General features: G+C 45.0%; 1 protein-coding gene across 3 annotated transcripts in view; it reads right to left on the bottom strand.

Annotated features, from left to right (window-relative positions):
• TSPAN7 (tetraspanin 7) overlaps positions 1-15270 on the bottom strand; it is a 127799-nt gene that overhangs the window by 41292 nt on the left and 71237 nt on the right. For all 3 annotated transcript variants that reach the window (XR_012661299.1, XR_012661300.1, XM_075098118.1), the window contains exons 2-5: positions 7195-7383; positions 4917-4991; positions 3339-3434; positions 1380-1535 (exon numbers count right to left, since the gene is read on the bottom strand). Coding sequence is in view for 1 of the 3 variants with exons in the window: in XM_075098118.1 (XP_074954219.1) it covers positions 1380-1535; positions 3339-3434; positions 4917-4991; positions 7195-7383 (516 nt within the window). In the remaining 2 variants the exon portion in view is untranslated. The remainder of the gene's footprint in view (positions 1-1379; positions 1536-3338; positions 3435-4916; positions 4992-7194; positions 7384-15270) is intronic.

Raw genomic sequence — 15270 nt, 5'->3', positions numbered from 1 at the left:
GCCTCTCACCTTCTTTTCACTTCTACAAAAATGGAAAGTTACTGCAAGTTCACAAAGTGCAACTGAATGGAGTGGCTCATCCAGCGTACTCATGCAACCCAGCAAGATTACTTTGCTGGTGGCGACTGTGAGTTTCATAACAGACGGATGTCACTAATGTTTCACGTATGTCTGCAACAAGTGGCTCTCATTAAACTATTACAGAAAAGAAAGGCTTAGTGGAAAACAATCCTCTAGTATCTTTTTTTTTTTTAATACATGCTAGAAAATGCTGTCCACTTGACTGGTTTTCAAAGAAAGAAGTTTCAGGCCGTGCTCAGCCACCACTCCAGCCTTCTGATTCACAGGTGACTAAGACAGAAACAGAAGACAGAAAAGCATTTCCATATTTCCCCTGTTATCTACTCAGGACTTTTATTTTTTTTTAAATTCAACTCTGAAAACAAAAACAGAAAAGAAAATAATCCTTAAGTCTGACTAAGCTATGCTGCAACTTTGAATTTGGCCACAATATTCCTTTTACCAACAAACTGTTGCCTCTCTTGCAAATCTCAGGCAAGAAAGAACTGATGATGCACTAGCACTTAAAGCAATAACTTCAGCTGTATTTCTACGGTGCAGAAATTTCTACGGTGTCTGCTATACATGCTGCATTATTTTCTCTTTGTTCCTCCCTTTCTTTGTGTTTTCTATATTTTTATTCTCCAATTATTCCTTTTCTTCCTGTTTTCCCAACCTGCTCCTTCAGGTGACCCCAGGGGAGGGGTTGCTTTGTCTGCGCTACGCTTGCAGCAGCACATGTTCAAAGATCTTCTTAAGAGTTGTTGTAAATGTACCAGCCACCACAACACTTGTTGTTCATCACCCATGTTTTCTCTGTTTGGGATGACAGCTGGGCTCCGGCACTGAAATTACTGTTTGAACATAAGCAAGAGTAAAACCTATCCTTCCCTCCACCTAGCTACACCTTTGTCCTCAACAAAAAACCACCACATTCAGCAGGAGCAAGCAGAGAAGCAGAGAAGTGCTGACCGACCTAACCTTGAAGGGGAGTCGGGGAGTCGAGTGCACGTGCCACTCGTGGTCCTGTGCCCAGCCAGCGCTGCCTCTGTGTGCAGTGCTGTACCTCAACCACTGTGGTGAGGAAGGGGGACGAATCCCCTCCTCATCAGAAATGCCGCTGTGCCTGGTCATTTAAGAAAGGCCAGCGCAAAGAATTTGAAAGCAAGTGGGGGGCAAAGCCCATTCTTACCATTACTCCAGCCCAATTCATATGTTATCAACCAACTGAAAGGAAATGCAACTGTAAGCAGCCATATGGTCCACTGGTGTACTGGATGGTTTCATAACAACTGCCTCTGGCACAACGTTACTGGTACCTTCTGGTTTACTTTAGTGGCAGCCACAGTCATGTTGCGCAGATCCTGAGTATTACAGTCACTGGAGTTCATGCAACAGCTTGTAGGGATGCCATGTTTGAAGAAGTAAGGGCTGGTGCTCCAGTTGGTGTAGCTCTGAATGCCGCAGCAGCTCAGCTATGAGAAATAAGAGGCAGATTTCAAACAAACAAACAAACAAATGAGAATTAAAACTAGTACAGAATCATCACTGCCCACTTAATAAGCTCTAATCAAAATAAAGACAGGTTGACTCCAGTTTTGAAAAGTAGATACCCTCCCCTGTCCCATTTGTCACAGAAGTATCAGGAATGTCATTTACAGAAGAGGGGAGCAGATGACCTACTAAAAAAAGAGTTATTTTATAAGCAGAGCTATTATTTTAACATTTGACAAAGGTCCAGCCATAAAGCCATTCCTTTTAGTTGAAGGTCTGTTGGGGTTTTTTCATTTGTTTCCTTTGCTTATTTATCTAATCGATTAAAGATGATCCTGGAAATTCAAGATAGAGCCTCAAAATGCGGTCCAAAAAAATGGCTTTAAAAACCCCAAAGTATTACATAGAATTACATGTAACTCATGCAGGGTCAAACTAGAACAAATTGCTAAGGTGAAGCAAGCCTCTCTGACTCACCAAAATAATTTCTAGGGAAATTCACTGAGCCATGAACAGAAGGAGACCATATGTTCATAAAGTGTGTCTATGAATCAGCTGAAAAAACGTAAGTTGGGAAGGATGTTCTGCTCTAGATGCTAAGCTAGAAGACAGTCACTCAAAGATATGGATTATGTGTTGAATTTTCTGCATGGGAAGGGCTTATAAATGCAGTTCCTGTAAAAACAGAGCTACAAACGAAATGAACATTTTGCTACGACAGAAACACTGAACAATTACTTAAAACTATTTAGTTTAGCCAACTCCAAGGAATCAAAATACAGGCTAACGTTAGGCAAACAGACAATTCGATGGCAGAACATACTCAGTTCAGAGCAGCGCAGTAACCTGCTAACCCAGAGCAGCCAGCTTAGAGGCACAGTTTCAAACATGCTGAGGGGTCCAACATAATAGTTGTAATTTCTAAAGAAGAGCTAGATGTCACCGATACAATTTCATTAACATTTCAGCCGTCCAGCAAGTTACAATCATATGAAATGACAATCGGCTCACAGAATGTATTGTGAGCTGAAGGGATAGCTTCTTGCTATGGTGTAGTTTCCAGTAGGAATTTAAATGTGAATTTTATCGCTCTTTGTTGCAGTTAGTTGGTGGACTTGGACCTTCATAGTTGGCATCTCCAACTAGTTTGGCTGTGCTGTGGCATTTGCTCATGCCCTGTGCCCTGCCAGAAGGCAAGAAACCCTCCCATTGCCCTGCTACTGCACCCCGTGGGCCAGAAAGGCTCTTCCACTGAGCATCTAATCCATCCTTCCACCAAGGCCAAAGAACAGCTTTCACTGCTGACCTCAGCAGCACATTTGTCCACCCCCTTTTCCTCTGGAATAAAGACTCCGTTTCTTCCCTTAACTCGCTAGCTCTCCTTTGCCAGCCTCTCATTGTTCTTGTGAAGAGAAGTGCTGCAGTTTGTCAGTAATACAGGATGCTAGATTATAGTCTCATCTAGCTCAAATTTACAACATTTGATAATCCTACTGACAGATAAAACTGACTCCTAAACCTAATTCAAGATACGGGACCAACAACAAGCAAGTGGGACAGGCCCTGTCTTTATTAGATAGCTTGTTCATTAAAAATTAAGCATCTGGGACAAGCACATCAGTTGAAATACTTTTTCTTTAGATCAGCTTTGCCAGCCTTTAATTTTGCTTGCAATACACAGATTGCAGTCTGAGCCACCCACACTTCATGTTCTGAGATCAAATCTAAGTGTATGCTTTGCCTCTCTTTATTTACTAATTTTCAGTAACCAATTTTAGACTTACACTTTCCTGTACGTTATCCACTGCGTGGCTCCGCTCATCGTTCTTGTTGTAATTCTGGATTGCTTCAGTATATGTCCTAAGGAAAGTATCCTTGATCTATGAGGGCGAGGAAAAAAAATAGCCCCTGTGAGCAACGAAAAGCGTAACATCTGAAGCAGTCTTCACAGGAAGCAAATGCATTTCCAAACCCAACAAGGCACCCAAACTAGCCCTTCCCACTCATTTTTAAGTGTATTTTCAGCACCGGCAGTGCTCCCTCTTAACTGTCAGGGTCACTCATGCTGTTTTTTCATGTGGAGTCTACTGGACATAGAAAGAAAACTACTCCAGCAAACTGCTACATATTAAAAACCAGAAAATTACTTAACCTATAAGAAAAATATCCTTTGATGCATTTTCCCCTGAACACTTTGTTCCAGCACTAAGTCTGAAGGAGGCTGTGTGCTTCTCTCTGCTCATGGATGCCTGGTGGGAGCCGAAGCTTGTGCAAACTCCTTGGTGACAGAAGCCAGTGGCAACAAAAGAAGACATAAATCCCCTGACCAGGTGGCAGCTCTCATCTCCAGCACCAAAGGTGTTTGGGTAAGGAACAAGAAATCTCTCAGCTGGAGAAGGTCAGGCATATCACTGGGAAAAGCACTTTGGGTGGTAAAGGGGCTGGGTAGCACACGATTTGGGCAGCCCACATAGCTGTGACCTTCACAGGAGACTGCCTCTTCCAAAATGGAGCAATAACCTGACACTGAGCCCACTGTAGGTTAGGCCAGATGAAATGGAAATCCTCAGCAGATGGACAGGTATTTCAGGATCAAATTAAAATCTATCCACTACTTGCAAGGGTAGACACCAGACAAGCCTATAGCAAGGGAAATCTCAGGTCAAAGGAGGAGAATAGAAAACTAGTTAATACAAAGAGAAGAGACAAGGAGCGTCTCTAGGATTGTCCTGGTTCAGCACTAATAGCATGTAGGCCCATGGACTTAAAGCCAGAGATAGACCTGATTACGGTGGATAAAGTAGAAGTGCTACTACAAATCTAGACCATCATGCTTTTTTAAAGCTTCTTCCTGTCCCAGTTTCCTACCTCACTCTGTTTCTAATCTGTCCTTATTCTCAGGATAGAAACAAAATCCCATCCCACTCCCTCCCCCCCAAAAAAAGAAAAAGATTTACAGAACATTGAGTCTGGCCTGATGCAGAAGTGTTCTCTGCCTTATATAAACAAGCACTTGCCTGGCTGAAGAAGCTGTGTTTACAAAAAGTATTTATTCTATTTTGCAGCCCTCAGCATATGTAAAAGAGTAAAGAAGATCTTATATGATGGACATACAAAAACTGATAGCTCCGAAGTAAATTATCAGGCAGCTGAGGCCAAGAGCTTTGGCTAAATCCCTTCATTTGGAATCGCACCAGATTTTAAGAGCTGTACATGTTATTGTTGCACATCAGCCACGTCCCTGGAGATGCGTATGGAGCCGCCGAGCTCAGCGACCTACACATTCTCCACGCTCCAGAGAACTCAGCAGCTCCAGCCCAGGGAGGCACTGCCATATGCAAACTCAGCACATTTCCACCTACCTCGTGGCGAAACACAAACCCTGAAATGCCAGCCACTAGCTCAGCCAGGAACACCAGGGACAAGAACATGGCATACTGAAAAGGAAGGAGGCAAGAGAGGTCAGAACATGACAAGCTTTTGTCTCAGTACAGATACTGCTCAGTTATCTCATAGAATTTAACTTTCTGCTCTAGACACCCTTTAAAATGTTAATAAATCAAAGATCTTTTGAAGGTGATACACAGGTTATTGCCTGAATATGTGTTTATATAACTCAAATAATATATATTGTCTAATTCCTGGCTTTTCTGAGGTTTCTCTTCCCACATTTCTGAGTGTTCTTCTATAAATTAAAACACACTTAGATGCCAGAAATGGATCCAACTCACTCAGGTTTTGTTTGTAAGGAATACAAACAGACCCTTTATGCCTGCATGGCACTCTGCTAAAGTAAATAGGCTCTCTAGGTGTTTTGGTTCATGTTTATCTATCTCACTGCTAGACTGGGGTTGGCTACCCGTTTCCTGAAGTTTCTCCAATGAATGAACTGAACCGCTGGCTTCACTGAAAATATTCTCACGGTAATACTAGACAGATGCCTCAAATACTTTTCTGAGCCAAGGCCTGTGTTTGGCTTTAGAAGCAGCATTTAGATCCAGAGCCAAACAAACCTTGAAAACAGTGCTTTCAGTGTTGACACTCACAAACTATTAAAAATACATCTAATCAGAAATAAAGAAGATAAAGAAAAAAATGCAAAGTGGGATGGTAAAATTTGAAATTGGGGCTTAATCTTCTGTAAGTAAAATTACCTTTTTCCTCCACGTGCTAAATAACAGTTAATTAAAAAAGGAAACATTTTAAACTAAATTAAGTCCTAACAGGATTTAGTGGAAAGAGGGAGATTTCTTTTTAATGGAAGATTGTTGGGGAAGGGAGGACAACAGTGAAGGGAGAAGTGTAGAAAAATCATTCTCTACAATTAACGCAGCTGTGAAATCACTTCCTGTGCTCTGTTCAGGAGAGAAAGAAAGTTTTGAAATATTTCTTACGAAAGTAAACCCACGTGCTTGGACCAGCACATGCCATTGTAAGTAGCATACCTTTAAAGAAGCTAGATGACTTATGGAGCAACTAGCAGAGCCTGAATTCCTATGGATTTAGGTCTTCTTTCACCTTTACCCCTTTCCCATCTGAACTGCAGTAACTCCGACAAGCCTCTACACGTGCCCTTACAGCACATCACCAGCAAGAGAGCAGCGGTGCATCTATGACAATGTTAGGTACATGCCAGCTGGCCACCAGCATACACCTGCTGACTGATCTGCAGCTGCTACCTCTCCCCTACTGTGCCATCAATTGAGGAAATTAACTTCCTTTAAGATGCCCGTTTTTTAAATGCAGTTCAAACTGGAGAAGAATCGTCCCATCTCCTTAGAAAATCAGCCCCAAAATAATGTAGCAGGAGATGCATTGTACTGTCAAGCCCCTTTCCACTAGCTCAGTGCATCACAAGTGCTATTTCCACCCTTCAGATCACTACACATGTAGGATTTTGGTCCTGAATATTCCTAGAAACACAGTGTACCACATAGCTTTGCTTAACCTATAGTTACTTTGCATTTTAAGGTGGGCTGAAAAACTCAGAACAGAGAAACTTATAGGGAGAGAGGTTAAACTGGACTGAGAGACATCTTCTGTACCTCTGCTTAGTGTACCTCGGCCCCATGTTGCTTTCGAGGTGGGGACAAACATACCATAGAGAGCTTTATTTTCTGGGGTTGACTTGTTTTATTCTAGTGAATGTTAGGAGAAAAAGAAAAGCTGGTGTGCTTTTAGAACGTACTGACTATTTTTTCCATAGATTTCACATCAGAGTATCAAAATGACCCCTTTAAAATATACTTCAAATGAATTTCACATTTATGATGTTTTGGACATTTTGAAAATTGTAAATATACCTATCTATCTGGCTCACAGAAGAACAGAACGGTTGCAGAATTACTCACAAAGTAACTCATCGGCAGCATTTCATCCTGCTCCCAGCCACACATGGGTCTGTATGCTGTGCGGTAGCAAAATTCATTCATACTCAATCAACAACTGGTTTTGGCAAAGATTTTTTTCCCCTTCTTTGTCCAAAAGACACACGTGTTGAACATTAAGATCAATAAAATCTAGCTTATGTGCCTAAAAAACCACATTAACATCTGGCAAAGTTTGGCAGGGCGCGCGGGGAATCCCAACACATCAACAAAACATCTTCCCCTCTTGCTTAAGGCACTTTGGCATGCTTACCAGTTTCAGCATCCATGGGCTGCCACGACAAGTGGCAAAGCAGCCAAAAAGCCCGAAGACAATGATTGTGGTACCCGTCCCGATGAGCACGTAGGGGGCATTGGTGGAGTTCTCAGCAATGAGAGAGATGTACGTGCCGAGGGTGAGCTTGCCCCAGACTCCGACTGCAAGGAGGATAACGCCTGTGATCTGCGAGCAAGAGGAGAAAGCTGTCAGCAGCTACCACGGAAGGCATCCAAATTCAATACACAGTGATCCTGAAGAGATTCATTGGTGCTGTTACGCTGGCAGAAGGAAGACTCAGGACTTTTGCTAACTCCAGAGGGGTGGAAAGAGAAAACTAATTTCCAGTTAAGACTGCCACTGGAGGACACACATCTAGGACTATTCACCACAAAGATGATGATTGCCAAGGGAGGATGCAGTGTACCACCTGCAGGAACACACTCTCTGCTCCTACAACACACTGAGAGAGATGGCCAACTCCATAACTCTTACCAAAAGCCAACGATAACCGCCGCCACCTCACACCTCCTGAGTTTTGCCAGAAAAACTGTCTGAACCGCAAAAACCTGCTGCTTGACGTCCTGTCCTTAATGCCAAAGTTTCAGGAACATGAGCATCCCTTGCAGCACATTACTCTGGCAAGCGGACCTTTCCACACTCTCCGGGCTATACAGCAAGTGAGCCCCTGGCTGCGCAGAAGATTTCCCCCACCTTGAAGTGGTGTGGGAGGACACCAGTGGGCCCTGGGAGCACCCAGCCTCTTGCCTGAGACATTCAAGCAGAGGCCACCATGCCGCAGGGCAGCCAGGGTACACAGGCTCCCAGCACCAGCAGGGACGTAGGGGAAGCCCATGGTGTGCCGTACACCGACATTGAGCAGCGGCCGCAACGGGGATGACGCCTGCACCATCTGCTGATCATCACCTGATGCTGACATGCCTGCTTCAAGACTGTAGACAAGTAACTTGTTCCCACGGTGAGACCAGAGGTGGGACACAAAGGGCCAGTCCTGAGTGCCAGCTCTGCAAACGCTTCCTGAATTCCCCCAAAACTTCTTACTAGCTCCTCCAGGCCACTGCCAAGGGGCAGAAGCAGAAGAAATGTCCTGACACTATTCTTTTGTTCATTTTCCAAGTTTTCTCTTGTGAACATCTTTATACTGCCGTGGAATCTTGAAATTCAACACTATTACACCAGGGTTGCCCTGCAGTTGTTCCTGGAGGGGATCCTTGTTCACAGTTATGTTGCTCCTAAAAAATCCCAGCTGAGCTACGTTGTAAGATCTTTCAGCTACTTTTCATACAGGCTGATGTGAATTAATTCAGGGAAAGCCTTCTTGAAGGAAAAAAGGAAAGCAGCTCTTTGGCTTCTTTACCTAGGCTGGCTCAGAAACGACTACGCAGGGTGCACCCCCGTCACTGCCTTCCCACTGTGCCCTTTCCACCATCCTGCTCTCCGCACTAGCAGGCAAAGGACCCCGTCCTCTGCTTGACCTGTGTCTGCGGCAGTGGCAGAAAGTGCTGCTCTGGTGCAGCATTTCTCCCTCTCTGGAGAGGGAACTGCGTTCAGCAGAGCTGCTGAATAATCAGAGCTACCTAAGAAAAATACCAGGAAGAGGGAGGATACAAAATAGATACTCTGAAGAAAGGTACAGGGGAAGAGATGCAGGGGAAGAAAAGAAACTACAAAAAGAGAGAAGGAAGAGAGGAGACCAGACAGACAAAAGCAAATTAATGTGCCCTCAGAGACAGGAGATCCTTTCTATACCAGAGAGAACATAATCTTACCTGGCAATTTTGACACTTCCTAGCTCATCCTCTTCCTTCCCCCACACCTCCCAGAGCTGTAGGGAAGACATGCCCCCACCTGGCTCCCTCTCAGAGCACACTGGAGTGCAGCACTGCCAGGGAAACCCATCACATCCTTCTGTTTCCCTAAGCCTCCCCTGCTCCCCTTAACCAGCTGCAGCAGGTGTCGGCATTTCTGTCACACCTTCGGGACAGGGTTAGCAGAGATTTCTGCTCTCCTGCCCATGGTGGTGATAGGAGTAAATCCAGCCCCTCTCCATCTTTCAGTGCAGCTGCATGAAAAGTGCTGATTCCTTGCTCTTGTACCCCACCAACTAACAGCTGAACATAAAAAAAAATTACCAGGTAGCTTACCTACCCACAGGCAGATGCCTCTGCTGAGTCTGGTCCCATCCACACACAGCACTATCTTCACCTGCCTCCCTCTTCTCCCTAACAAAAGCTTTTTCAGAGGGTGCAGATTAATCAGTAGAGTCCAAAAGCGAGCTGTGGGGGACTCAGAAATCCGCAGAACGACTTTTGGTTTCTCGCCTCCAGTTCAACAAAGGGCTGGTTTCTGTGCCTGAGCTGCTGAAAGTTTTACCACTGTCCCCAGGGAGACGTAAAAGCAACCTTCACTGCCAAAATGAACAAGCAGCTCCACGTTTGAAAGAAAACTCAAGCCTTGTAATAAAAAGCATTTTTAGTTGGCTATTTGAAACAATTACGAACCCTTTACTGTGCATTTTAAGAGCTTGGTTTCCCCATCTCTGGGGGGGCCAATCCAATTTATGGTACACACAAACCTTGGAAAAAAGGAGTAAAGCCTCCCAGTGACTCACTCCCCTTCTATTTCTTAATAGAGCTCTGATTTACATGGGTCTAAGGAAATCCCGCAGTTTGTGGGGAGGTCTAAACCCCCAGCAAGCCTGGCACTGTGCAGAGGGGATGGGACGTTTCCACAAAGACACGCTGCAGACGTGCCTTGGGTTGCAGCAGTGTCAGCTGGAATTTAGGAAATTAGGAAAACACGAAAGACTTCTCTGCAAACCTTTTCATGACCTGTATTTAACAGAGCATGAGTAGCAGTATGACTAATGCCCACCTCCACCCAAAGGCAAACCTTGTTTCCTTATTTTCATTTTATCCCTATCTCTCTGCTCCATCATGCAATCAAGGGAACAATCAATGTACTGGCCTCTTGTATGGTTTGGTTTTTAGGTTTGTTTTCTTTAAAAGCAGGAGGGACAAGAGCAGATGGAAGACCAGGATAGTGCTGGCCTGAAAATAAGGCAGCAGAAATACAGCCTGATCCTGACACTCATCATCCCTACATGCATCTTCTCCTACTCTACCTCTCATCCCAACAGGCTGTGGAAACGAGCCCTGTATGGTTGTACCTCATTAACAAAACAATTCCTTCATTTGCCTTGAAATCACCAGCCAGCTTAATTCTGTGCCCAGCGTGACCTGTGGGTGAGGCCCAATAGGTGATGTGGACCCATTCGCATCTGAAAGGTCTAAAAGGAAACTCAGAGCACCTCCTGCAATGCACAGTCCCTCCCCAGTTTTCCCAACTCCCCACTGTAATGTTCCCCTTCAGACTATGATCATATAGTTCAGTGGCAGAATGGAAGATGATTAGGAAATCATCAAGATAAACAGTGGCAGATAGATATATGGATATGATCAATACATCTTCTCCAGGAGACATACAAAATTTTTCAGATATCCTGGCAGGCAGAGGAGAGCGGCCACAAGCCTTTTGACTTTTAGAGCCCCCCTGAGCCGAAATTCACCATCCAGAGCAACATTATATATAAACGCCTGCAACAGCTGGCACACATGGAGCGAGAGAGCAGCAGTCCCGCTCCACCGATGGACTTCTACAGCAAAACCTGGCCTTTGCATGGCCCCTCCAAGAATTAAGATTTGTCCTGGCAATGGTATGACAACTACAGCCTGTGCTAAAAGGTGAGGGGGCACAACCCCACCCCAGCTCCTCAGCAGACACAGAAGAAATGAACTGGCAGCTGCAGAGCCTACGATGCCCCAAATGAGACAGCAGGAGTGGTACAGAAAAACAAGCATTAGCAAGCGCAATAAAAAAAAAAAAGGTTTGCTTCTAAAAGGCAACTAGAGGAGAGATCCTGCCCAAATGTAAGGAGCTGTGGGAGAACCATCAGTAGCTGCTCTTTGGAGGGCTGGGACCCCATTCCTCCTACAGCCCCTGGGGGGCAGAAGGGTCAGAGTGTGCCCTCTGAGCCTCAGCCCCATTTTACACACCACCAGCTGTGACAAGCACAGTGCAATGAGGGCAACATTGGCTTTCACCACCTTCCTCAAGCACCTCTGACTTTATGGATTGCTGGTTTTGTTTTTTTTTTTTTAAATGGTTTCAAGGTCAGAGTCTAAATATACAGAGAGGCAGCTGATCGGAGAAAGGATACACAGGGAAGGGCTGCCAAGGTAGCTCAGCCACTTTCAAAGTTTACCAGCCTTCATGTACCACACCATCCCCTTGCTCAGCAGCTAATGATGGGTCTGCCTCCGTGGCGCAGGCAAGCTCCAAGGCAGGAGCCCCTGTGAGGCAGGGGGCCGAGGGGTGCCCTGCGGGCATGCTGCTGCCCTTGGAGCAGGATTAATGAAGCCCACGGAGCAGCTTCCAGGCCTGGCAGTGCCTGGGCTTGCAGCTGCACTGGGGAGCTTTGCTCGCTCGCTGCCGTTGCTGGGACCCCTGAAGCGGAGACCCTGCCCTCCTAAAGCAGACCTCTGACCAACCCCTTCATCACAGCACTGGGTCCCACAGATGATAGGGTCCCAAGGCAGAGCCACCTACCCTGCACACAACCAGAGCCAGGCAGGTGAAATGCACCCTTAGTGCTTACAGCTATAAAACTCACAGCGTGGATGGAAAAACAGAAGCTATAATTATTGCATGATGAGGTTATCCAGCTTTTTGTGCCATTCTGTTCTCTAGTGTGGTTAAAGGAAAAGGAAAGAAAAAAAAATTAGGTTTCAAGGCCTGCCACAAAGATACCCAATGCTTTGATTCAGCAAAGAGCTCTGAAGTTTTCCTTGGAACTTTATACAGACCTTCATTTAAGCAGCAATAGCTCACACCTGGATAAAACAGTCAAAGCATACATCCATCTCCAAACAGACAACATCATTAGAGATTCGTACCAGCAGCCAGAGCAGGCCTGGTTTATCTGTGCTCAGGGCCAATTCCTACTGCCATAACAAGCCCCAGAAACTCAGACAGGTTTCGCGTCCACAAATGGGCTTGCAAGTGGTTTGTGCTGGTTTTTGTCAGCTCTTTTTAATGCTTGCAAACTGTTCCACCTCTCAGACTATTTTGATGGATGCTTCATTTCTGTATGTGTTTCTAAGCCAAAGTGCTTCGTTTTGTATGGTGCTCTCCTTCCAGCCTTGCAGGTGGCTGCTGTCGGGAGAGCACGAGGCCTTGGAGGCCACCCAAGAAAATGTCCCAGCCCTGAAAGTCTCGTGCCCTGCCTGAAGCACTCCCCATCCCCGACACCACCCCCGGCTAGCAGCTGCCACCAAAGCATTTCTTATTTTGCTTTGGTGGCTGCCCCACTACTGGCATTGCTGTAATGCTTCTCCAGCACAAGGCCAACCCTTCTCGACACGGGGACCACAGGCTGAGCCCCCCGGGGCTGCTCCTGTCTCTTGCCAGCACCGCACACCACCAGACTGGGCAGTGCAGCTGTCTTCTCTTGCTTGCCCCTGGGTAGGAGAAGTGGTTGTCAGTCTCGGCAGAGCAAAGGCTTGCAAGTTACTGATACCTGCTCCAGAGTCCTGGCCTAGACATGCCAAACTGAGGGAAGCTGAGAAAATTAAGACACCCTTTGACACCCTGTTACTGCACCAACCTTTCAGGACCAGCAACCTTAAATCACAATTTTTTTGGGGGGACCAGAAAAGGTAAAAAATCCCACCATTCAACTTCTGGTTCTTTTCTGTGCTCTTTCCCCAGCCTTCAGCATTATTAGAAAGCTATTTTATCCTGGATTTCATCAAAGGTAGATCATGGCTTCCTCACAAAAACTCACTGCAGTGGAAGCCCCTAGACTCAGGTTTCCTCAGCCAGGAAACCTGAGATGTAGCATTCAATAAAACATTATTAGGCCTGCCCTTCATTTAGGTCAAACATTTTAAAGGTTAAAAAAACCCCAATGTAGGAGATATCCAAGTAGGGCAAGGATTGTAAAGACTACCCGCAGCTAGAAATTTCATTGTTTAGTGCTAGCAGGTCTCACATTTCACTGTGTCTGAACTCAGGCTCAGCAAACACACCCCAGAAACCCTTGACCGACAAGATGGCAGGAAATTAAGCAGGTAGACCACCTGGTCATTTCGTAAAAAAAACTCCACTGAAATAAAGATATTCCCACTGAGTGCTTTAATCTAGATGAATTGGCATGTTCTGGCTTAAAAAAAAATAATCTGGGGAAAAAAAAATCCGACCACCTCCACCACTTGCTCTGGTCATGTGCATCATGCCCAAACTTCACTGACCTCCCAAGTGCTGAAATGCTCCCCTGCTCCTTCCCAGCTAACACAGCTGTGTATCTCACATTTACTCTGTGTATCACAGATTTAGTCTCGCATCTGACTGAATTGGGGATTGTCATTAGGACAGCAAGACTGTGCATGGACCACCAAAGCATCTCTCCTTGCCTTGACCTGCCTCTCCTCAAGCATAGTATCACAGACACATCTCACCGGTCACTGATTTCAGTCAAAGGCAGGCTTTCTAGCTCTTTTGCCTTCCCTCAGCATTAGTACAGATGGTTCCAATGTTATCTGCAGTACTGCCCCCAGGTCTGGAGCTGATTGGATGTGGTGAAATAGTTAACATGCTACAGGCAGGCAGAAATATGACTGAATGTTAGGTCTAACTTCACTTGTCCAATAAACCCTAAACACACAGCAAGGATATGGCCAATAGCATTAATACAAGGGTATGGGCTGCTTTACAGGAGGCAGGCAGAGTGATATTCTGATAATGCTGTGCATTGCTGAAATCAGAACTAATGCTAAACACACAGAGTTTCTCAATAAAGGGCAACAGAAAAATGTCTAAGAAATACTTCTTTTAATAGTGCCAGCAAAAAGATTAAGCTATCAACACCCTCTTTCTGGGTAACAGTGACAAAATACATAAATAAGAAAAGAGGTTTCAGAGAATAACTTTTGAAAGTGCACTATCTTTAATTGTCAGAATTAGGCAGGAGAATACAATGCGCTCCTTTAAACTGAATGCACACTACGTCCTAATTGAGTCTGTTGCCTTCATACCCCAAATCTACCAGAGCATTGCTAGCATGGTATAAAAGGAGCTGCTGCCTTAAACTGAGACAGGAGTTGTGTCACACATATCTCGCATCCACAGAGATTCAAGAGGCCCAAATGCAGAGGAACTGATTTATACGCAGGGCTTCCATATGGAACATTTAAAGTTTATCATTTACAGAGGTGAAGATAAATGTGCAGCAGTAACTGCTAGTTTATTTGTCTACGTAATTCATGTCCTCCTGTTCATTACAGATGTCAGCTATTTTGATTCCTAAGCTCTGGCAAAATAAAACTTGGAACCCAATCCCGATTGATATGGAGCACACAGCAATCACTACTACTTCCAAAAGCAGTGTGAAGAGCTCAGCATTTCCTTGGACCAGTTCTTTATCCACAGAACTGAGATGCCGGAGGGCAGCTTCCTTAATCAGGATCTTATTCTAGGTATAATTTTTCTATTTCATTTCATATTTGCAGCCTTGCTAAATGAATGTAAAAGGTGTGCAACTTAAAAAGAGATCCAAAGCAGCAGCAAAGAGTCAGATGCATGGAAAATACCCGTGTTACTGGTATTTTCAGCTCCTTGATTCCAATACTTCCTTTCCCAAACACCAGCCTCCCTGCATTGTGGTAGAGGTATGCTGTCTACCGTAATCTTCTCCTCAAACAGGCTGGAGAAAGTTTGAACATAAAATGGATGAAGCCAGGAGAAGACAGACAAGAACTAATGCAATCCATCTTGGCTGAAGCTGAAAGGTCTAGCGATAGGCTTAGCAGGCTGTGAGGAAATGAGAGAGGACCAAGGCACGTAGCTAATTAGATCCACCAGACATTTCTCCAAAGGAGGGAAACTTCTTCACAAAGAAAATGGTTGACCTTGACAGCATCCAGAACAAATCCTGCATTAAAACCATGTCCAGAGAGGCTTAAAAATAACTGGCCTATCTCTGAAAATTTTATA

This window comes from Phalacrocorax aristotelis, chromosome 1 (assembly GCF_949628215.1).
Source record: "Phalacrocorax aristotelis chromosome 1, bGulAri2.1, whole genome shotgun sequence".
Classification (NCBI taxonomy): Eukaryota; Metazoa; Chordata; class Aves; order Suliformes; family Phalacrocoracidae; genus Phalacrocorax; species Phalacrocorax aristotelis.
This window is presented reverse-complemented; position numbering and strand designations above follow the sequence as displayed.